The 23,513-nt window shown below is 47.2% G+C and overlaps 1 protein-coding gene across 3 annotated transcripts in view; it reads right to left on the bottom strand.

The window, feature by feature from the left end:
* The window catches only part of LOC311321780 (estrogen-related receptor gamma-like), a gene marked incomplete at both ends in the record, with an annotated part of 32,543 nt that overhangs the window by 8,628 nt on the left and 402 nt on the right, over positions 1–23,513 (bottom strand). Inside the window, 3 exons of one of the 3 annotated variants that reach the window (XM_084453794.1) lie at positions 13,726–13,842; positions 14,717–14,871; positions 15,019–15,270. In XM_084453794.1, the coding sequence (XP_084309920.1) occupies positions 13,726–13,842; positions 14,717–14,871; positions 15,019–15,270 (524 nt within the window). Of the gene's footprint in view, positions 1–13,725; positions 13,843–14,716; positions 14,875–14,991; positions 15,271–23,513 lie in introns of all 3 variants that reach the window. The other 2 variants (XM_084453793.1, XM_084453792.1) reach the window with 2 other exon arrangements.

Here is a 23,513-nt window from a genome sequence, read left to right on the forward strand (position 1 = left end):
AAAGTCAACTAGGGGGAGGGAAGAAAGAAGGGGATGGAAAGAGGGAGGGAGATTGTCTTTCTCTAATTCTGTTTAGTTAAGAGCAGCCATTTGTTATGTAATGGTGTGTTGTTATGTTGTTATGTAAAGTATAGCCTATAGGCTACTTTATTTAATTTTTTGCAGTATAATTTATTTTTTGTCTTTTCACGTTATGCCCTGTGCATCAGTAGTGTCACAAATTAACAATACCAATTCAGTTCTTTCAAGAATTTATAGTTGTCTTGTCTTTCCATCAAATAGTAAAAAAGTAGGGGATCGATAGTGGGATCGATAAAGACTCGAATCGTTAAGCAGTCTCAATAATGGTATCAGTATCGATAAAAATTAACGAGACCCATCCCTAACCGTGATAAAACCGTGAACCGTGATAATTTTGGTCACTATAACCGTGATATAAAAATGTCAAACCATCCCATTCCTAGAGCTGTTAAAACTGTAGCCATAGCGACAAGTTAGAAAAAGAGTAAAAATGCAAAATTAGCAGCTCAAAAGTTAGAGTGCAGCACCATACGTTTCAATGGGGAGTGCAGTTGCCGAACAAATCGTAACACAGTGAAAACTGTAAGTCACACAGCTTAGATACTTCCATTGTACGAATCAGCACAGTTGTGTGAACATTTTGATATATAATATGTGTGTGAGCGTTGAGCGTGAACTGTAGGAGTGCCAGCAGTTTACAAAATGTGTGAATATTTTCAAAGCAACTGCTGCCACCACTCTAAAAACAAAGTTGCTGAACATTCCAAAAGTAGTTTCAAGCAGTTTCAATGGGAAACAACGAGTTTTGAAAGTAAAATTTCTAAAAATAAAAATAAATAAAAACTATAAAAAATATCAAAAATCTGAATACATCGTGAACATTTTAAAGTTTGAATGAAGTTTCTAGCACAAAGTATGAAGATGTTGTAAAGGAGACAAAAATGGGGATAATAATAATTAAGAAAGAAATAGTGGGAATATCACAAGTTGGGCTAGCTTCTGCAAGCTAGCCCACCTAATAATAATAATAAAGAAATAGTGGGAATATCAAAAGTTGTGCTAGCTTCTACAAGCTAGCCCACCTAATAAAAAATCACACTACTGATGCCTAGAGAAGATGTGTGGGGTCTGAAGGTACTGCTGATGTCTACAGATGTGTACTACTGATGGCAATGGTTTCACTGTGGCTGGCCAGGAGGTCTGGATTAGCTGAGTGGTTGGCAGGGGCTCTCAGAGGGTTGAGATGGAGGTGTGTGTGTGTGTGTGTGTGTGTGTGTGTTTTCAAGGGTTACTTACACAGATCTGAGCTAAGAGTAACTCTTCAGAAAGGAATGTGCTGACAACCAAACGGCCCAGAATAGCCTTAGAGGATAATGGCACATAACCACACACACACACACACACACACACACACACACGCACTAGCCCAGCTCGCCTGAGTCGGGGTGATCTGAAGAGTGGGATAAACTGGGATGTGTGAGATGCTTGCCCCCCTCATCTCCCCTCCAACCTCAAATCCTGACTGAAGTCCCTCCAGAGGGAGGGGCTTAACGCCATCACAAATAAAAACTCCCGGCGGGTTCCAGAGCATTCTCTATGACATCATATCCCCCTGTGACTGACCATGTCACAGTGGGCTGTACGCGTGAGCCAGTGAAGCTAAGATAAACAATCCCACGCTACTCACATGGTAGACACATATATAACAACAAAACAAAACAAAAAAATAACAACAACAAAAAAATATATATACATACACACACAAAAAAATAAATAATATATATACATGGACGTTGCATTACTTCAAGGACCACCACCCTTCTTTCTTGTGATCTTTCATTGCTTCAAGTCATAAACCATAAACAATGATTTGACAGCGGCCAATTTGAAAAGCTCCTGTGTTGAAAGACAAACCATGGATCTAGAACAAGGAACTCTTCAGTTGCTTACGTAGTGTGCTGGAGTGAGTCAACCACACAATATCAATGCTATTATTTTGGTTTTGGTTTTCATCATGATGTGTCTCTGGGTGTGATATGATCAGTTTTCTGTCCTTCTCACACAGGAACCAACAAGCCAGCTGAAGAGAAGAAAGATGTGTCATTTACTTCACCTACCAGCTACGAAGGTTTCACACCAGCTATATGTCTGTATTCATTCACCGTGTATTAATGAACAGTGTGTATTAATGAATGAATAGCGTGTATTAATGAATGAATAGCGTGTATTAATGAATAGCATGTATTAATGAATAGCGTGTATTATTGAATAGCGTGTATTAATGAATAGCGTGTATTAATGAACAGCGTGTATTAATGAATGAATAGCATGTATTAATGAATGAATAGCATGTATTAATGAATAGCATGTATTAATGAATAGCATGTATTAATGAATAGCAGTGTATTTACACTTGGAGTACAGGTTTCACAGGTGTCACTGCGTCGTTTGTCAGTATTGCTTCCACCCTCACTTACCCACCGAATGTACTGTGTATGACACACTGCACTCACATATCACGCCGCACACACACAGACACACACACACAAAATACGTTTCTTCAACTAAACAGCAATACAACTGAAGTAATTGTCTTTGGAGCAAAAGAATAGAAACAATTAAGTCAGTGCTAGGCTCTAATCAGTAATTCTAAAAACCACAAACGAAGCCAGAAATCTTGGTGTAGTAATGGACTCAGACCGGAATTTCAACAGTCACATTAAGCATGGAACGTTTGTAAAGCACTGAATGGTTTAGTGACAAAATATATTTCTGATCTGCTGCTATGAAATGGACCATCCAGACCTATCAGGTCGTCTGGCACAGGTCTGCTTTCTGTCCCCAGAGTTAAAACAAAACATGGAGAAGTAGCGTTCAGTTTTTATGCTCCACATATCTGGAAAAAACTTTGCAACTCTCAGTTCTTTTAAATCAAGACTGAAGACTTTTATTTTTGCTGCAGCTTAAGGGGGTTGAGGCTTGGTGGATTGGGGTGGGGGTAAGCTGAGGTGGAGGGAGGCTGGGGTGGAGGGAAGCTGGGGTGGAGGCTGGGGTAGAGGCTAGGTGGAGGCTGGGGTGGAGGGAGGCTGGGTGGAGGCTGGGGTGAAGGGAGGCTGGGGTGAAGGTAGGCTGGGGTGGAGGCTGGGTGGAGGCTGGGGTGGAGGCTGGGGTAGAGGCTGGGTGGAGGCTAGGGTGGAGGCTGGGGTGGAGGCGAGCAGCAGCAACAGTGATACATGCAGCAAATGCATAGCAGCAGTAGAGCGGAGGGTGAGTGATGTGTGGTTCAGCGCGAGCAGAGCGCCAGGCTGAGGGTGATTGGATGAGATGGGTGTGCTGCTCAGGACGCAGCTGGTGCTGTCACAACCCATGCCTCTAACCCTGCCTCTCTGCCTGCCCCTAACCCTATCTCCGAGAACGAGTCCCCTGGCACCTCCCAGAGGGCACAGAGGGAACTGCGGGCTCGTCGGCGTGAGCAGCTGCCGGTCATTCCGGTGATTGCACCCCATCCTGGCCAGCCACCACCTGCAGCCATTCCGGTGATTGCACCCCATCCTGGCCAGCCACCACCTGCAGCCCATCAGCCCAGGAGGTTAAGAAGCCACTCCACACAGCATGCGGCGCCAGATCGTTGACTAACTAACCTAGTGGGTACACGTCTCTAGCTCCCTGCCTCGTCTGTCTTTTGAACCTTGCCTTACCCTGTTCTCCCTGTCTTCCCAGTTCCTGCCTGACCCACGCCTGCACGATTACCCCGCTCCTGCCTGACCAACGCCTGTACGACAACCCTGCTCCTGCCTGACCCACGCCTGTACGACAACCCCGCTCCTGCCTGTCCATCGCCTGTACGACTACCACGCTCCTGCCTGACCATCGCCTGTACGACTACCACGTCCCCGCCTGACCCACGCCTGTCTACGGATCACGTTACTGCCTGCCTCTCCCCGGATCGCAATAAACGTGCCTACGGGCTTTCACCCCAATCGTGTCTGCTCTTGGGTCCTCCATCCTGATCCCTAACAGAACGATCTGGCCAAGACATGGACCCAGCGGACGTCGATGCCATACGCACTGTCATCGCCCGCCAAGGTACGCTGATTGGGAGACACGACTCTGACCTCCAACATGCGGCCAGTGCCATGCAGGGCCTCTCCACCAGCGTGAACGTGCTCGCCACCCAGGCAGCCCAAACCGACCAGGGCCTGCAGGCTCTCACCCAGGAGTTCCGGAACCTGATCGCCCACCTTACCCCTCTCCAGGCCCGAGCACCACCCCAGGACCCAGCACCACCCCAGGACCAGCCCGCCGCTCCAGCTCCTGGCGAGGCCGCTTCCCCCGCTCGGCCCCGGAGAGAGCCCAAGCTCTCCAACCCCAGGCCATTCGACGGCGACCTGGCTGAGTGCGGGCCCTTCCTGATGCAGTGCAAATTCATTTTCGCTCACCAGCCTAGCCGGTATTCTGGGGACGCGGAGAGGATTGCCTTCGTCTCCAACCTGTTGACCGGCCAACCCCTCCGCTGGTTTGAAGCAGTCTGGGAGTCAGGGGCGGCCTGTTTCGGGTCCTTTGAGACTTTCTGTGTGGAGTTTAGGAAAGTTTTCGACCATCCAGCCCACGGCCGCGACTCCGCCTCACGCCTGCTCCATCTCCAGCAGGGCACCCGGAGTGTGGCAGAATTCTCTGTGGAGTTCCGCATCCTGGCTGCGGGGAGCGGGTGGAACGATGCCGCCCTCCAGACCGCTTTCCGCTCAGGCCTCACAGAGACTATTAAGGATGAGCTGGCGCTCAGGGAAGATGCCACCTCCCTGGACAACCTCATCTCGCTCGCCGTGAAGATGGACAACAGGCTCCGGGAGCGCAGGAGAGAAAGAGCCACCCGTCCCTCTGGCTCTGTCCGGCCTCCCAGTCACCGTCCCCCAGGCCAGCCGGCCCCCTTCTCGTCTCGCCCCGACTCCGCCCCCCTGCGCTCCTCTGCTCTGTCTGCCTTTCCATCCCCTGAGGACGAGCCCATGGTATTGGGCGGGGCGTCACTGATGGGCGGCGTACTCACCCCCAGCCACCAGGGGCGCCTGCACTTGGAAGCGGTGATCACATCTAACAACCGGCCGTTTCCCGTACCTGCTCTGATTGACTCGGGCGCGGACGACTGCTTCATCGATGCCACGCTCGTCCGTCAGGCCGGCATCCCCACACAACCCCGGGACACGCCCCTTGCCGTTCACGACCTCAGCGGGAGACTGCTGGCCGAGGTCACCCAGGTCACAAGGCCCTTGGAGATCCGTCTGTCTGGCAACCACCACGAGACCCTCTCCCTGCTGGTGATCTCATCACCCCAGAGTCCCCTCGTCCTGGGGCAGACCTGGCTCCGGCGCCACAACCCCCACATCGACTGGGAGACCAACAGGGTGATTGGCTGGAGTCATCACTGCCACAGGACCTGTCTCACCTCTGCCACCCCGCCTACAGAGGGCGTCAGCGCCTCACTGGAGCCACCTGACCTGTCCACGGTTCCCTCCATCTACCATGACCTTGGAGAGGCGTTCAGCAAACAGAGGGCCCTCTCCCTGCCTCCTCACCGCCCCTACGACTGTGCCATTGAACTGCTTTCAGGAGCGCCCCTGCCCTCCGGCCGTCTGTTCAACTTGTCTCGTCCTGAGAGAGAGGCCATGGAGAAATACATCCACGAGTCCCTGAACGCCGGCCTCATCAAGCCCTCCAGCTCACCCGTAGGAGCGGGCTTCTTCTTCGTGGGCAAGAAAGACGGCACCCTACGCCCGTGCATCGACTACCGGCGATTGAACGACATAACAGTCAAGAACCGCTACCCCCTGCCGCTCATCGCCTCCGCCTTCGAACCGCTCCAGGGCGCCACAGTGTTCTCCAAGCTCGACCTCAGGAACGCTTACCACCTAGTGCGCATCAGGAAGGGAGACGAGTGGAAGACGGCCTTTAACACCCCCCTCGGGCACTTTGAGTACCGCGTCATGCCCTTCGGCCTAACCAACGCCCCGGCCGTTTTCCAAGCCCTAGTGAACGACGTCCTCAGAGACCTCCTCAACCACACCGTCTTCGTCTACCTGGATGACATCCTCGTCTTCTCGCGCACCATGGAGGAGCACACCGGGCACGTCAGGCAGGTCCTCCAGAGGCTCATGGAGAACAGGCTCTACCTCAAGGCGGAGAAATGCGAGTTTCACGTGCCCACGATCCAGTTCCTGGGTTTTGTCATTGAGGCCGGGAGGGTGAGGGCTTCCCCAGAGAAGATCAGGGCGGTGGTTGAGTGGCCGGTCCCCACCACCCGCAAGGAGCTCCAACGGTTCCTGGGGTTCGCTAACTTTTACAGGAGGTTTATCCGGAACTACAGCCGGGTGGCGAGCCCCATGACAGCGCTGACATCCACGGCCATCCCCTTCGCCTGGACCCCTGCGGCGGACGTGGCCTTCAAGGCCCTCAAGGCCCTGTTCACCTCCGCACCTGTCCTCATCCAACCGGACCCCTCACTCCAATTCACCCTGGAGGTTGACGCCTCCGACACGGGGGTTGGGGCGGTCCTGTCCCAGAGGGCCGTGACGGACGGCAAGCTCCACCCCTGCGCCTTCTTCTCCCGCCGCTTGGAGCCGGCCGAGAGGAACTACGACGTAGGAAACAGGGAGCTTCTCGCGGTCCAACTCGCACTGCAGGAGTGGAGGCACTGGCTGGAGGGGACGGAGCAGCCGATCATCGTGTGGACTGACCACAAGAACCTGATCTACATCCGGGACGCAAAGAGGCTGAATCCCCGGCAGGCCAGGTGGGCTCTGTTTTTCGGCCGCTTCAATTTCACCCTGACCTACCGACCAGGGTCCCGCAATGTGAAGCCAGATGCACTCTCACGCCAGTTCTCGCCCCCGGAGCGGAGTGCAGAGCTGGACACGATTCTGCCCTCCTCCTGTGTGGTGGGTGCTCTCACTTGGGAGGTAGAGGGGATCGTGAGGGAGGCCCAGAGGACTCAGCCAGACCCAGGCGGTGGTCCGGCAAACCGCCTCTTTGTGCCTGACCAGGTCCGTACCCAGGTCCTCCAGTGGGCCCACACGTCCCAGTTCGCCTGTCACCCAGGAGCCAGCCGCACGCTAACCCTGCTTAGGCGCCGGTTCTGGTGGCCCACCATGGCCGTCGACACCACCGAGTACGTCCAGGCCTGTACGGTGTGTGCCCGGAGTAAGTCCTCCCACCAGCCCCCTTCAGGTCTTCTGCGTCCCCTGCCTGTTCCCGGCCGACCCTGGAGCCACATTGGGTTGGACTTCGTCACCGGTCTCCCCCCATCCCAGGGAAACACGGTGATCCTGACCATCATTGACCGTTTCTCGAAGGCTGCCCACTTCGTGCCGCTGCCTAAGCTCCCCTCTGCCTCTGAGACTGCGGACCTGCTGGTGACTCACGTGGTCCGTCTCCATGGCATCCCCCTCGACATTGTGTCAGACAGGGGGCCGCAGTTCACCTCTCGGGTCTGGAGGGAGTTCTGTCGGGCTATGGGGGCCACGGTCAGCCTGTCCTCGGGCTTCCACCCCCAGACCAACGGGCAGGCGGAACGGGCCAACCAGTACCTGGGCACTGCCCTGCGGTGCATCACGGGCCGGAGCCCGGCCTCTTGGAGCGAGCGCATCTCCTGGGTCGAGTACGCCCACAACACCCTGCCCAACGCCTCCTCAGGTCAGTCCCCGTTTGAGTGCTCCCTGGGTTACCAACCGCCCCTTTTTCCTGAGCAGGAGGAGGAGCTGGCTGTCCCGTCAGTCCAGGCCCACATTGACCGCTGCCGCAGGATCTGGAGGACCGCCCGCTCGGCCCTGCTCCGCTCCACCCGCAGAAGCCAGCGGTATGCCGACCAGCGTCGGACCCCGGCCCCCAACTATGTGCCTGGCCAGGAGGTCTGGCTCTCCTCCAGGGACATTCCGCTGCGGGCAGGTTGCAGGAAGCTGGTCCCCCGCTTCCTCGGCCCCTACGTCATTGAGAGCGTGGTCAACCCTGTGGCGGTCAAGCTCAGGTTGCCCCCCGCCATGAGGATCCACCCGGTCTTCCACGTCTCCCGGATCAAGCCTGTGAAGGTCAGTCCCCTTTGCCCCCCAGGCGATGCTCCTCCCCCCGTCCGCCTCATCGACGACCATCCGGCCTGGACTGTCCGGCGGTTGCTGAGGGTCCGTCGCCGGGGCCGGGGTCTGCAATACCTTGTCGATTGGGAGGGTTATGGGCCTGAGGAGCAAAGCTGGGTGCCCCGCAGGCACATCCTGGACCCCTCTCTTGTCCGGGATTTCCACCGGGCCCACCCTGGCCTGCCTGGTCGGTCGCCGGGAGTCGCCCGTAGAGGGGGGGGTCCTGTCACAACCCATGCCTCTAACCCTGCCTCTCTGCCTGCCCCTAACCCTATCTCCGAGAACGAGTCCCCTGGCACCTCCCAGAGGGCACAGAGGGAACTGCGGGCTCGTCGGCGTGAGCAGCTGCCGGTCATTCCGGTGATTGCACCCCATCCTGGCCAGCCACCACCTGCAGCCATTCCGGTGATTGCACCCCATCCTGGCCAGCCACCACCTGCAGCCCATCAGCCCAGGAGGTTAAGAAGCCACTCCACACAGCATGCGGCGCCAGATCGTTGACTAACTAACCTAGTGGGTACACGTCTCTAGCTCCCTGCCTCGTCTGTCTTTTGAACCTTGCCTTACCCTGTTCTCCCTGTCTTCCCAGTTCCTGCCTGACCCACGCCTGCACGATTACCCCGCTCCTGCCTGACCAACGCCTGTACGACAACCCTGCTCCTGCCTGACCCACGCCTGTACGACAACCCCGCTCCTGCCTGTCCATCGCCTGTACGACTACCACGCTCCTGCCTGACCATCGCCTGTACGACTACCACGTCCCCGCCTGACCCACGCCTGTCTACGGATCACGTTACTGCCTGCCTCTCCCCGGATCGCAATAAACGTGCCTACGGGCTTTCACCCCAATCGTGTCTGCTCTTGGGTCCTCCATCCTGATCCCTAACAGGTGCTCAGGCCGTAATGACGGTCAGCTGGCAATACTGTTTAGAGTTGCCTGCCTGAACTCGCTTCACTCCTGTTAGCTCGTCATACAGTAAGCTAACATTCTGAAATTTGCAGAATGTAAACAGATAATCATATTTTTTTATATATACAATATAAGACATTTTGAGAAAACTTTCTGTTTTTATATAAGACACTTTGAGAGTTTTGTTCTTGGCAAAAGGAGTCCTTGTTGAAAATGTATCTTTAAAAATGATTGTCTCCAGTTTCACTTATACCCCACGGTTTCATTGTATATAAGCATAATGTAAAAGTGCTTTATTAAAATAATTTATCTTATTACTGTTTAACAATGTAGCTGACACTGGATGACATCCCCATGGCTTGTTAAAGATTTGAAATTGATGGCAAAAAATTACATCACAATGGGCTGACAACAAATAATGGATACAATGTCATTGGGTGCGTTTAGTAGCTGCGCGCTCAGTGAGCGAATGCTCACTTTGAGCGCTGAACGGTTTTTAAAACCACTTAACGGTCTGCTCTAACCCGGAGCTGAGTTGCTAGGAGACGAGAACTTTTCACCTGGGGTGTGTTCAAATTCAGTGAACATAGCGAACTATTTTCCGTTAGCTTTGTGTTCGCCGCAAACGTTTGCTAACAGAAGCTAACAGTCTGGAGAGGTAGTTCGCCAGTAACGGAACGAGGATCACAATGCACCCAGGCTTACTGGAGATGTGCTTCCAGATGGGGATTGTTGTGCTTATGCGAACTATTTGGACCGTTCATTAAAAGCCGTTCAAATGTGACCGTTTGGAGAAAACATGGGTAACACTTAATAATAATAACGATGTATTATAACACATTTGTAAGCTATTAGTAGATAATTTACTCATCATGAACAAACCATTAGTGGATAGTAAACTAATCATGAATTAAGCATTTGTATATATTTGAAAATGATTATTAAATAGTTTGTAACTTAAGTTATAAATAATTTGTAAGCTATTAGTCGATAATTTGCTCATCATGAACATGAATATACATTTGTTAACGATTATCCAATAATTTATAACTCATTAGTACATAATTTGAAAATGTACTACTTCATCGTTCATATGATCAGTAGATCATTTTTTACACAAGATCAACCTTATTTGTAAATTATTAGTGAAATATTCAAAGATGTTATCTAATGTGTAGTAACATTTGTAGATGTGTAAAAAAAAACTCACGATACCTTAATTTGTTTTTTCATGTTTAACAAATGCTTTATAAAACATTCTTAAAAGATCTATAGATCATTGTCAGTTGTTATTGTGGGCCCTAATCTAAAGTGAAGACTGTTAGAAGACTATGAACAATGTTTTCTTGTTGCCTCAATTAATATTTTATACATATAGAAGAATCCACACAGTTGAGAAACCATGTCAGTGTGAGAAATGACAGATTTTTTCCCTTTTTTTATAAACAATATTGGGTCTTTTTAATAAAATGTATACATCATACAGTACTCCCTATTCTCTCACTGATGTCACAAAGAAGGATGGATTTACAAATAATTAGCAAACATTATTAGACATTTGTTTATAATGAATAATCTTCACTTTAGATTAGGGCACACAATAGCATCTGCAAATGATTTATAGATTGTTAATGGATGTCTAACAAATCATTTGTTAAACATGATAAGAGAAGTCTAGGAATTTTGTGTCTTTTTATAAAAGTCGGATCGTTCATAACAGGTTGAGAAAAAAGTCTACAAATAGTTTATAAACATTAACAAACATTTGTAAATAATGAATAGTCTTCACTTTAGATTAGGGCACACCATTGTGTCTGCAAATGATTTATAGACTTTTACTAAATGTCTAGCAAATCATTTGTTAAACATGATAAGAGAAGTCTAGTAAGTGCTTTGTGTCTTCATAAAAGCTAGATCGTTCATAACAGGTGAGTAAAAAGTCCACAAATAATTTATAAACATTAACTGACATTTCTAAATAATGAATAGTCTTCACTTTAGATTAGGGCACACAATAACATCTGACAATGATCTATAGATCTTTTAAGAATGTTTTATAAAGCATTTGTTAAACATGAAAAAACAAATGAAGGTATTGTGAGTTTTTACGCATCTACAAATGTTTCTACACATTAGATAACATTTTGAATATTTCACTAATAATTTACAAATAAGGTTGATCTTGTGTAAAAAAAAAAAAAAAAGATCTACTGATCATATGAACGATGAAGTAGTACATTTTCAAATTATGTACTAATCAGTTATAAATTATTGGATAATCATTAACAAATGTATATTCATGGCTTGTTCATGATGAGCACATTATCTACTAATAGCTTACAAATGATTTATAACTTAAGTTACAAACTATTTATTTATAATTTTCAAATATATACAAATGCTTAATTCATGATTAGTTTACTACTGTATCTATGAATGGTTTGTTCATGATGAGTAAATTATCTACTAATAGCTTACAAATGTTGTATAACTTAAGTTACAAACTATTTATTTATCATTTACAAACATATACAAATGCTTAATTCATGATTAGTTTACTATATACTATTATCTTATAAATGCGTTATAACACATCGTTATTATAAAGTGTTACCAGCGAGCAGTGTCCCAACGATTCCCAAGCCAAAATGCGCCCCTTATTTTTTTTTGCTCAGGTGATGATGATTATGATGTGATGTTTAAAAAGGAAAGGGTCTGGGAAGGGAGATTGCTATACTGTAGGTTGTTTTCGTGTGTGGTAACACTGTTCTGGCCCCACACATGACCAGCACAAGCCACAAAACATGCCCAGCGGCCAGTCTGAAATCCAGCTTTTGAGGCATCAAAACCGTAGAGGCCGCCTGACTATGTTCCATCCACTGAAGCTCATCCTGGGGCCTCTCCTGCGGTAACCCCAGCCCCTTATGACCGTTAGCGCTCTGGAACCAAACACTGAAAGCGACTTTAGCTGCATTTAATATGGACCTCAGCCTCCCTGTTAAAATTCACACCCCTCTGTCTCCGCGTTTACTGCAGCCTCCCGGAGGAACAGAGGCGTTACGAGACACAACGAGCCGCGTTATGAGGCCGGTTACGATGGCAGTTACGAGAGGCGCTTCACGTTTCATGGAGGTCCAGGAATCCCACAAGGCATCTGGAGGAATTTACAAGGGGGGGGGAGGGGCCGCGGGGGGCGGGGAAGCCAGGCTGGATGCAGTAGATGTCCTAACCCTGCTACAGGCAGCTAATTTAAAAAAGACACACACACACAGACACACACATAGAGGTATACTCAGGTTTGTAAGTGTGCGTATAAGCAAACAAGCATAGACACATGTATGCGTGCACACAAACACTCTTACACACACGCACACACACGCAAACACGCACACACACACAGAGCTATACTCAGAAACATGCATGGAGCATATACACATATATACACATAAGTATGCGTATAAGCAAACAAGCACGCACACATGTGCGCACAGACACACACACGTGCGCACACACGTGCGCACACACACAAGTGCGCACACACACACAAATGTCACAGTAAACATATGCTGGTCCCGGCTGACGAGCCGGTGAGCTGAAGTGGCAGTAAAAATCTATCCATCGTTCACTCTTTATCTCTCTCTCCATCTCCTTATCTCATCTCTTTATCACTCCTTATCTCTGTCACCCGTTTCCTTCTCTTTTCATATCTCTCTCAGTTCCGCCTACATTTTATCTCAGCCCAGCCACCCCTCCCCCCTTTTATCAGTAGAGGTTTCTGCTGTCCATATCCAGGCCTCCACAAGTGGCTCCTACAGTACGAGCTACTGACCGTTAGCTAGCTGCTCTTTGCCTTTTTGGGTCACCTCTATATCTGGCTGACAATATGTCACCAGTTACAATCACACACGCACACACATACACACACTGTAGCGGAATTGTTGCGCCGAGTGGCTCGTTTGAACACTCCCCCCTCCCCAGCTCCCATAGAAATGCTCTGCATTGCTGCTCCCTGTTGATCACACACAGAGCAGGGCGGCCGGCGCGCTGGGACCTGTTTAACTGGCTGCAGGGATCCAGTTTCACACAGGAGTCGGAGAGGACGGCCGCGCTCTGGCACGTCTACACTGCCTGTCAGTGCGGTAGTGTCTTCATCCATGGATCCACGATATACCCACTTTTTAAAACAGCACTAATGTAAAAACCGTAATATTTCTTCTGCAGTATCACTTCTTAAGTCAGAGTATACCCACTTCTTTAGTCAGAGTATACCACTTCTTTAGTCAGAGTATACCCACTTATTTAGTCAGAGTATACCACTTATTTAGTCAGAGTATACCACTTCTTTAGTCAGAGTATACCACTTCTTTAGTCAGAGTATACCCACTTCTTTAGTCAGAGTATACCCACTTCTTTAGTCAGAGTATACCACTTATTTAGTCAGAGTATACCACTTCTTTAGTCAGAGTATACCCACTTCTTTAGTCAGAGTATACCACTTCTTTAGTCAGAGTATACCCACTTCTTTAGTCAGAGTATACCACTTATTTAGTCAGAGTATACCACTTCTTTAGTCAGAGTATTCCCACTTCTTTAGTCAGAGTATACCCACTTCTTTAGTCAGCACTACACCCCTGCTTCCTGAATATGAGAATGTGAAGGGCAGCCAGGTCTCACCTTCCCTCATCATGCCCACAGACAGACACTTCATGAAGCGACACGCCTGGCACGACTTCCGCCTCCTCTTGGTGATCTCACACTCACTGGTGGCCGGGCAGCTGTACTCGATGTTACCTGGAGGAAGGAGAGGTGGAGAGAAGGAGAGGAGAGACAGATAGAGAGAGAAGGGATTGAGATGGAAGAAAGAGAGAGAGGGGAGGTGGGAGGACGGTAAACAAGCAGAAAGAATAAAGAAAGCGGTAGACAGATAAACAGATTAAAAAAAAGTCAGTAAAATACGGGGGGGGGGGGGCATTGTCAAGACAAATCCATGTCCTATATTTTTCAATACACTTTTACTCAACCACCATTTAAAACGAGGAATCATTTAGAGGAATCCTGGGAAAGTGGGGGCAGAAACCAGAACTGAACAATAGTGGAACTGTAAAGTGCATTGTGATGCCTCTGTGTATGAAATGTGCTATACAAATAAAGCTTGATTTGATTTAGTGCTCACAAACTTATGCATGGACAAAGCGATCACACACAGCACACAGTTTGAAACACACTGTTTCAAAACACATTGCAGGTAAGGTCGTTCAGATTGCTGATTGCAGATTGATGCTATATGGGCATACTGTAGCTTACTGTAGCTAGTTGCAGTAGCACCATTTCAACTGAGTAGATGTTTGTTCACACTAAAAGGTGTGCTTTGGCTAAGAGCCTCCAGAAATGCTTCCCAAAACTGTATCATTGTCCGGTTGTCTACTTTATAGTTTGGTTTCTATTTTTTATTTCTGTTATATTTTTTCAGTTGTTTCCTATGGGCATTTATTTAATGTACATTCTCATGCATTTTAGCAAAGGCCTGAAACATGTCCTCATTTAATGAAAGGATAAAAATGTGTGTGTGTGTGTGTGTGTGTGTGTGTGTGTGTGTGTGTGTGTGTGTGTGTGTGTGTGTGTGTGTGTGTGTGTGTGTGTGCGTGTGTGCGTGTTTGTGTCTCACCCTGGATGGTCCTCTTGAAGAAGGCCTTGCAGGCCTCACAGGAGGCGACTCCGTAGTGGTATCCTGACGCTGTGTCCCCACACACCAGACACAGCCGCTTGGCAGCCGAGCCCAGCATGAACTCACACTTCACCTGGCCATCCTCACCACCAAACCTCCTGAGAGAGAGAGAGAGAGAGAGAGAGAGAGAGAGAGAGAGAGGGCTTACAGTTACTGTAGATAGAAAACAATTATATCCCCCTCCCCCAGCCAGACACACACACACACACACACACAAAACACGCATGCTAACCTTACAGTACCTATTAGCTCCCCCGTTGCTGGCTAGCCCTGCTGTATGTCCGTACGGGCCCAGTGAGTCCAGTCCGTTGGCGTTGCTTTGGTTCTTGCTCAGGGGGCCGTAGCTGGAGTTGGTGTCCGAGGACGAGCCCCCGGGGCTGGGCTGGGGGGGGCTGACGTCTCCCTGGGAGCTGGGGCTGGGGCTGGACGGCTCAAGCTTGATAGACGGGGGGCAGGGGAGGTCTGAGCCCCTCACTGACATCCTGCCCAAGAGTCTGGGAGAGAGAGAGAGAGAGAGAGAGAGAGAGAGGAGAGAGCGAGAGAGGGACAAGGGGAATAAGGGATGGATGAATGAACAGACAAATCTTATGTAATGTTACTTGTTTTATTTACATACCTACACTACTGTATGTACTACTGGGTCAGTCAGCACACCTCTCTCTCTCTCTCTCTCTCTCTCTCTCTCTCTCTCTCTCCCTCTCATAATGTCCTTCTTTACCTCCCCCACATCTGCTAACACCCTCTATCCATTTACCTATCCACGTTCCTAAATCTCCTTACGTTTATTTATCTCCTCATCTTTCTCTCTTTCCCATCATCTGTCCATCCGACCAGCAATCCACCCAACTTGAGCTAATTTTCCCACATATGCAAAACTAAGGTCTATTATACCTCCTTGTTGTGAGACCAGGAGACTGCCCAAGCAAACACATGGAAATATAAACAAATCAGCTAGCCCAGAACTCTCACAGAACCTCCATTTGCATACAATAGATAGACAGACAGACAGACAGACAGACAGACAGACAGAAAATACCAACATGTGATCCTTACACACACACACACACACACACACACACACACACACACACACACACACACACACACACACACACACACATTTACTTCATTCACACTGACACAACTCAGACATGCTTTCAAATGTGCTCATGTGTCAACATAAACACTCCAACACATACAACACTGACACATGCTCACATGCCATGTCACCATACCCTCCCATAAACTCCACTCTCTTAATTCTCTCTCTCTCTGTCTGTCTGTCTGTCTGTCTGTCTCTCTCTCTCTCTCTCTCTCTCTCTCTCACACACACACACACTCACAAACACACCAAGGTTATAATAGTTTTGCGTTTTTCATCGTTTTAACTTATTGTTTTAAATTTCAATTAAGCTTTAATTAGTTTTTAAAGCAGGTTTGCTAGTTTAGTTTAGTTTTAATTTTTTGAAAATGCTTAGATTTAGTTTAGTCTCAGTATTAGTTTTGTCTTCTGTGCTAGCCTCATGAGACTATCCTGATCTTACAAGTTCACATTGTTTTACTCCATGTGAAACAAACCATCTGGCGCACGTCAGGTTACTTGCAGGTTTCTGTGCACAGGGGCACAGCTAAAAAAAATTGGAGTATAGATTTCATATCCACCCAAAATACTAGGCCTATGTATGAAATGAAACACTGTCAAGCGTGCAACAGAAAGACTAAAACTAAAGACAATTTCTCTATAATTTTAGTTTATTTTAGTTAGTTGTGTAAACACACAATACAGTTTTAGTTTGTTTTTCTGTAGTTTTCATTTTTATTTCAGTTAACTCAAATGTTTTGTCACACCTAGTTTTTGTTTTTTAGTTAGTTTTCGTTAACTATAATAACCTTGACACACACACACACTCTTTCCCCACACTACTTCCCCATCTTTTTTCTAATCCCCTTGTTCTGCTTCCCCCTCTCTCCATTCATCACTCCATTCCCGTCATTGTTGCTTAAAGGAGAATGCTCTTTTTCGACAACCTGGACCTTATTTACGGCATATTATAAGACGTTTGATAGATAACTTTGATAACTTTGGTGTAATTCGGAGGCCTGTAGAAGTAATTTAAAATCCAGCGCGAGCCAAGTATATCCATGTAATGGCGGTGGACGGGGCACCGAGAATGTAGCTTCTAAAAAATGTATTTTCTGCCGCGAAACGGTTGTTTTCATCAATCTATTTTTATGAATCGCTAGTTGTGCTTCCATAGAGCGAGGGCTTGTTGTGGTTTTCACATGCCTCTGTAATATGATCTTTAGAAACGTCTTTAGAAACAAAATAAAGCTTCCCCACTTGCTCCAGCACGCATGCGCACAGCGCGCAGACTGGCTATTCTCCGTCTGTAGGCTACACTCGCGGCTCACATTCTCTACGCTGCGATCGGCTTCCATCATATTCTAAATCATCTTCTCTATCCTCAAAATCTGATAAATATTCAGCCATTTTGCACACAATATTCCAGGCACCAACAAGCCGATCGTAGTGTAGAGAATGTGAGCCGCGAGTGTAGCCTACAGACGGAGAATAGCCAATCTGCGCGCTGTGCACATGGGTGCTGGAGCAAGTGGGGGGTCCGTGTAACGTTTATCAGTTTAATTTTATCAATGACGTGACTAAATAGAATAATACGTAATTGGTTGCAATATTTCAATTTTGCATTTTCTATACCTGATGTTAAATAGAAATTTGACTATTTGGACTCGATTTTCCAAATGTCGATTTTTGCATACGCTCCTTTGAAAATAGAAAATTGAAATATTGACGCAGGTCAGAAAACTGGAGTATTTCCTGTTTTTCGCTTCATCTGGAGGGGAGGGGAACTCCTCTGCACGTTATCAAATGTGATAGCGGAATCAACCAATCACACTGCCGGCTTGTTTCTGGCTCTATTTTCAGTATATTTCTGTCTGCGTAATGTTACGATAAGCTAACATAATTAAAATAGAATACATTTTCGCCCAGTACATCAATATAGTATGCATATTTATCAACACAACTACTATATATATATATATATATATAGTAGCCTGTATGAGTCAGTAGACGTTAATTAATTATCATATATAAGGCTCTACTAGTGTAACAATACGTATAGTCTACATTGTGGAAGTTCAAGACAGGCGTGATTCATAGAGCAGGTTTCATTTCACTATAATAAACGTTTCACAAAAGACGGATGCAGATTTTATTCCAGGTATAGAACAAGGGTAGTGGTAATGGCTATATGTAGCCTACAGTGAGTTCAAGTTCAGGTTTTATTGTCATATATACTCAATAACAATGCTACATCATTATTGGTAATGAAATTCTTAGGCTCAGAGCCAACTCAACTTTGCGTATAAACGTGACAGAGTAGCCGTGTGCACAGCGTTGGCAAGGTGCAGGATCAAATGGTTCAATTCTGAGAAAAGAGAAGATATCCGCACGCTGGATTAGGTAAAGATCTGTATTAAATTGAGCTGCAGGCAACTTTTAGACAGATCAGAAGAAGAGGGCAGGTCTGTGCTCCTGCTAGGCCTACTAGGTCTAAACCTCAGACGAGTTGACTGGTCATAATCTTCAAGTAATGTCAATATAATATAGAAGGGCATCTTTGAACATGTCATTATGACCAACAACAGCACTGGAAAATATTTAGTCAAAGTGGGGATAAGAAGCTCTGAAGAGGCCGTCCCTCTGATCCTGCAGGACTGACTGACCATCAAGGGGGTCATTTCCGAAAGCTGTAGGATGGGTAAGGCTTCCCCCGTTCCTGCTGTAATCTGCAGCCAGGACATCAGCGGGGGGGAGATGATTCGCTGTGACTGCAGCCCTTAGATTGTTGGCAAACAAAACATCTGGAATTCCTTTCCCTGGTATCGTGTGAGCGTTCCACGTCGGGATGAAGTTTTGTAGCCCAAACGTGCAACATTGTTTTGCAAATGAGGAGACACCGAACTTTGTATATCCATCATCAATGTCCAACAAACCATCATTGGTCATGTTGCATAGTGCGTGCTTGATGGGGTCATGTATCCGCGCGTTGATTTCAACCCACTTTCTTGCAGCAGCATGGTTCTGTCTGGACTGGCTCTGGATGTAAGGGGGCCTGTTAGTGTTGGTATGGTGAGCTTGAAGGTTGTCTTGCTGATATAAGCACAGATAGAATTCTCTACCATGATCAACCCTCAGCTGATCGAATGAACCATATTTGAGGCAGATGTCTCTGTAGACCTCGTAGTATATGGTTAGATTGTTCTTGATTGGCATTACCGAGAAGCCCACAATTTTGCCACTGAACCCGTCAGATGCTACTACTTCGGTCACACGAAAATCAATCAGCTTTTCGTTTTGATCCATATGTAGTTTATGCCCTGCGTATTCTGCTTAGTAGACATGAGGATTAATTTGCCTTGCAGTGCCTTCCCTTCTCACTTGAGTGTAGACTGGGGTCATTTGTGCCAATGCGTGTCTGACGGAATAAAATCTGCATCCGTCTTTTGTGAAACGTTTATTATAGTGAAATGAAACCTGCTCTATGAATCACTCTTAGCCTGTCTCGAACTTCCACAATGTAGACTATATTGTTACACTAGTTGAGCCTTATATATGATAATTAATTAATGTCTACTGACTGATACAGGCTACTATATATATATATATATATAGCGCTGGATATATATAAAGTAGTTGTGTTGATAAATATGCATACTATATTGATGTACTGGCCGAAAATGTATTCTATTTTAATTATGTTAGCTTATCGTAACATTACGCAGACAGAAATATACTGAAAATAGTGCCAGAAACAAGCCGGCGGTGTGATTGGTTGATTCCGCTATCACATTTGATGACGTGCAGAGCAGTTCCCCTCCCCTCCCCTCCAGATGAAGCGAAAAACAGGAAATACTCCAGTTTTCTGACCTGCGTCAATATTTCTATTTTCTATTTTCAAAGGAGCCTATGCAAAAATCGACAATTGGAAAAACGAGTCCAAATAGTCAAATTTCTATTTAACATCAGGTATAGAAAATGCAAAATTGAAATATTGCAACCAATTACATATTATTCCATTTAGTCACGTCATTGATAAAATTAAACTGATAAACATTACACGGACCGTGGGGAAGATTTATTTCATTTTTAAAGACGTTTCTAAAGATCATATTACAGAGGCATGTGAAAACCACAACAAGCCCTCGCTCTATGGAAGCACAACTAGCGATTTATAAAAATTGAAAAAGATTGATGAAAACAACTGTTCAGCGGCAGAAAATAAATTTTTTAGAAGCTGCATTCTTGGTGCCCCGTCCGCCGCCATTACATGGATATACTTGGCTCGCGCTGGATTTTAAATTTGTTCTACAGGCCTCCAAATTACACCAAAGTTATCTCGGTGAGTCAAACGTCTTATAATATGCCGTAAATAAGGTCCAGGTTGTCGAAAAAGAGCATTCTCCTTTAATGTCAAGTTGTGTATCCAGGAACTGGAATGAGGAATTTATTAGTGCTGATAAGATACTGTAAGGACAAGCGATAACAGGAATTTCAATGTGTACCTTTAAGTAAGTAGCCTGGAGAACCAATGGTACTCGAGCCTAGCGGCCCATAGGAGCCTATCTCCTGATTCCTTAGCATGAAGCAGCCTGATGTACAAGTACACCCCCTGGACATGACACTAGTCTGTCGCAAGGACTCACCCCCAATCCAACCCTTGATGCTGAGTGCCTGTACCTGTATGGATTATATATGGCAAATAAACCCTCTATTCTATTCTTCTATTCTATTCTACCATCCTCATCCCTCCATCGCTGTCACACGGTCCTCATCCCTCCATCAACCTCATCCCTCCATCACTGTCACACTGTCCGAGAGCTCTGTGGGGGAAGTCTATGGAGTGAATCAGAGGTCTGGTTCCTGCCATGTAAATGGGCCCACAACCACCACAGGCTCATTTGGTAGGCAAACCCACTGGCTGGCTGAAATCACCAGCAGAGTCAAGCACGGCCACACACCATCAACCGCACTAGAGCTCACTGGAGAGAGAGAGGAGGGGAGAGAGAGGGACAAAAGGAGGAGGAGAGAGAGAAGGGGTGAGAATGAGGGAATAAAGGGAGAGAGGGAATGAGAGAAGGGGAGTCAGAGATCCCAGAAACTCTAGCAACTCTTACCTCTCTCCTCCCCTCTCCCTGTGCAACTCTCTCTCTGTTTAACTTCACTGATTCACAAACATTCAGCAATCATGGAATGAAATGAATGAAGAATGGATTTTGTTAACTGACATCACTCAACTTTACAAAGATAATCTTGTCTTTGTCTTTCTCACTTTTTCACCCACTTAAAGTCTTGGCTCCAGTGTTTTCACACTGTCCTGTTAATAAGCTATAGGAATACAAAAAGGCTTTTGAAATCCCACTCTCCTTCAAAGACCTATTCTGTCTTTCTCCCATTAAAATGTGCCTGAGAGGATGGTTAGATATTTCTCACATGATTAACTAACATGAGAGTGGTATAATAAGATGTGATGTGATTGCTTGGTTGGCAGGACCATCATCTACAGCTCTTGGTAAAAACCCATCAAAGACTTGTCAGAGCTGTCCTGTTAGACTGGGCATAAATCACAAGACCTGGAGTGTGTTAGTGAAAGTCTGTGTGTGTCCGTATGTGTGCACGTGTATGACATGTGTGTGTGTGTGTGTGTGTGTGTGTGTGTGTGTGTGTGTGTGTGTGTGTGTGTGTGTGTGTGTGTGTGTGAGAGAGAGAGAGAGAGAGAGAGAGAGAGAGACAAGGGGAGAGAAAGGGAGGGACAGATGGGGAGAGAGAGAGAGAGAGAGAGAGAGAGAGAGAGAGAGAGAGAGAGAGAGAGAGAGGAGGGAGAGAGAGGACACGTGTGTTTTTGTTTGTCCGTTTGTATCCAAAACAAGTCTGATTGCACCTGGGTAACAAAGGGTAGAATACAGCATTGAGCGACGGAGGAGAGGAGAGGAGAGGAGGGGCTAAACGTGGGGCAGACGGATAGAGAGAACGTGCAAACACCAGCGAGGGAGAGAAAGAAAGGGGTCTGTCTCAGGGTCATTAACCGTGAGTGTGTTGAAAGAGAGTAGATGAGACAACACTCACTTTCAAATGAGCAGAGTCATAACATTGACAATGACCAGCCGGATGAGAGACAGAGAGGGAGGGGGATAGAAAAGAAAAGATGGGAGGGAGGGAGGAAGATGGAGATTGTAGAAAGGAGGGAAAGGAAAAGGAAACCAGAGGGAGTGGAAAGAGAGAGAGAAAGAGAGATGGAGAGAGAAAGAGAGGGAGAGAAAGAGAGAGAGAGAGAGAAAGAGAGAGAGGGAGAGAAAGAGAGAGAGGGAGAGAGAGAGGGAGAAATAGATGGAGAGAGTGGCACAGATCATGAGAGAGACAGGGTGAGAGTGAGAGGAAGAGACAGAAAAATCAGAGCATGTACTAAAAAAGTAAATATACAAACATTCCAAAGTAAATAAACAAAATGTTTACAAACTCCAAACTCAAATACGATTTCACCTCAGATAACACCCTTAGCCCCCAGATCCTAGCCCCTAGTCCTTTAGACCCAGGTGGTTGATTTGGGTTAGAGAGGTCCCAGCCAGGGTTATTTCTAATAAGCCAATAGAAGATGAGGAGGGGTTGTGTGGGGACTGGCACACGGCCAAACTACATGTAAAGACTATTCGTTTACATTTCTCAGATGGGCTTGGGAGTTAAGGTTAGCTGCTGGGCTTAGGGTAGGCCTGGAGATCCCTGTCTCTGAGTCTGATACACTACACTACATACAGAATGTACCATCCTTACCGTCTGGATCCTTCTCCCCCCCCCAAACCTGCGTCTTCCCCTTGTCTCTTTCCTTTCTACACCTTTCTCTCTCTCTTCTCCTCCCTCTCTCTCCACCTGTCCATTCCTCGCTTCCCTCCAACAGGTCCTGGACCCGTGGGGATACAGGATGAGGAGAACAGCGTCCTCTACCCTGTCTCTCTTTGTCTCTTCCTTCATCCCGAGTCTCTCTCTCCTCTCCCTGCCGTGGGCCTGACGCCGGCTTGTTGATCATGTTGTTTTCTGTTGGTTCTCACATAGTGAGCATGGCCGAGGTCAGACGGATCAACCCGGGCTCTCGTCTCTCTTCACTCACTTCATCCCTTCGGTCAACACAACACAGATCAGAGGAAAACACAAACAAATACCAAACGACAAACAAACAGGGAAGATGAGTAAACACGAACAGGAAATGGTGTCAGGGCTCTCTCTCTCCCTCCCTTTCTTTCTTTCTCTCTCTCTCTCCCCTCTCCCTTTATCTCTCTCTTTCACCCTCCCTTTCTCTCTCTCTCCCTCTCCCTCACTTTCTCTCTCTCTCTATCTCCCTCTCTCTCCCTTTATCTCTCTTTCTCTCTCTCTCTCCCTCCCTTTCTCTCTCCCTCTCCCTCCCTTTCTCTCTCCCTCTCTCCCTCCCTTTCTCTCCCTCTCTCTCTTCCTGTCTCTCTCCCACACTTTCCTTCCCTCCTCCCCTAACCAGCCTCAGACCGGTTCCCTCTGTCTAACAGCGCAGGTGTGTAGCTCTCATCCATCATACCCATCCTCTCATCCAAGCCCTCCTTCTTTCTCAGCAGAAAAAAGTGGGCTTCGCATGCCCCTTTGTTTCAGGACAAGGACAGCGGGCTGCCCATTCGCCATGAAACACTTTTAATT

This window comes from Borostomias antarcticus (genome assembly GCF_949987555.1).
Source record: "Borostomias antarcticus genome assembly, chromosome: 19".
NCBI lineage: Eukaryota > Metazoa > Chordata > Actinopteri > Stomiiformes > Stomiidae > Borostomias > Borostomias antarcticus.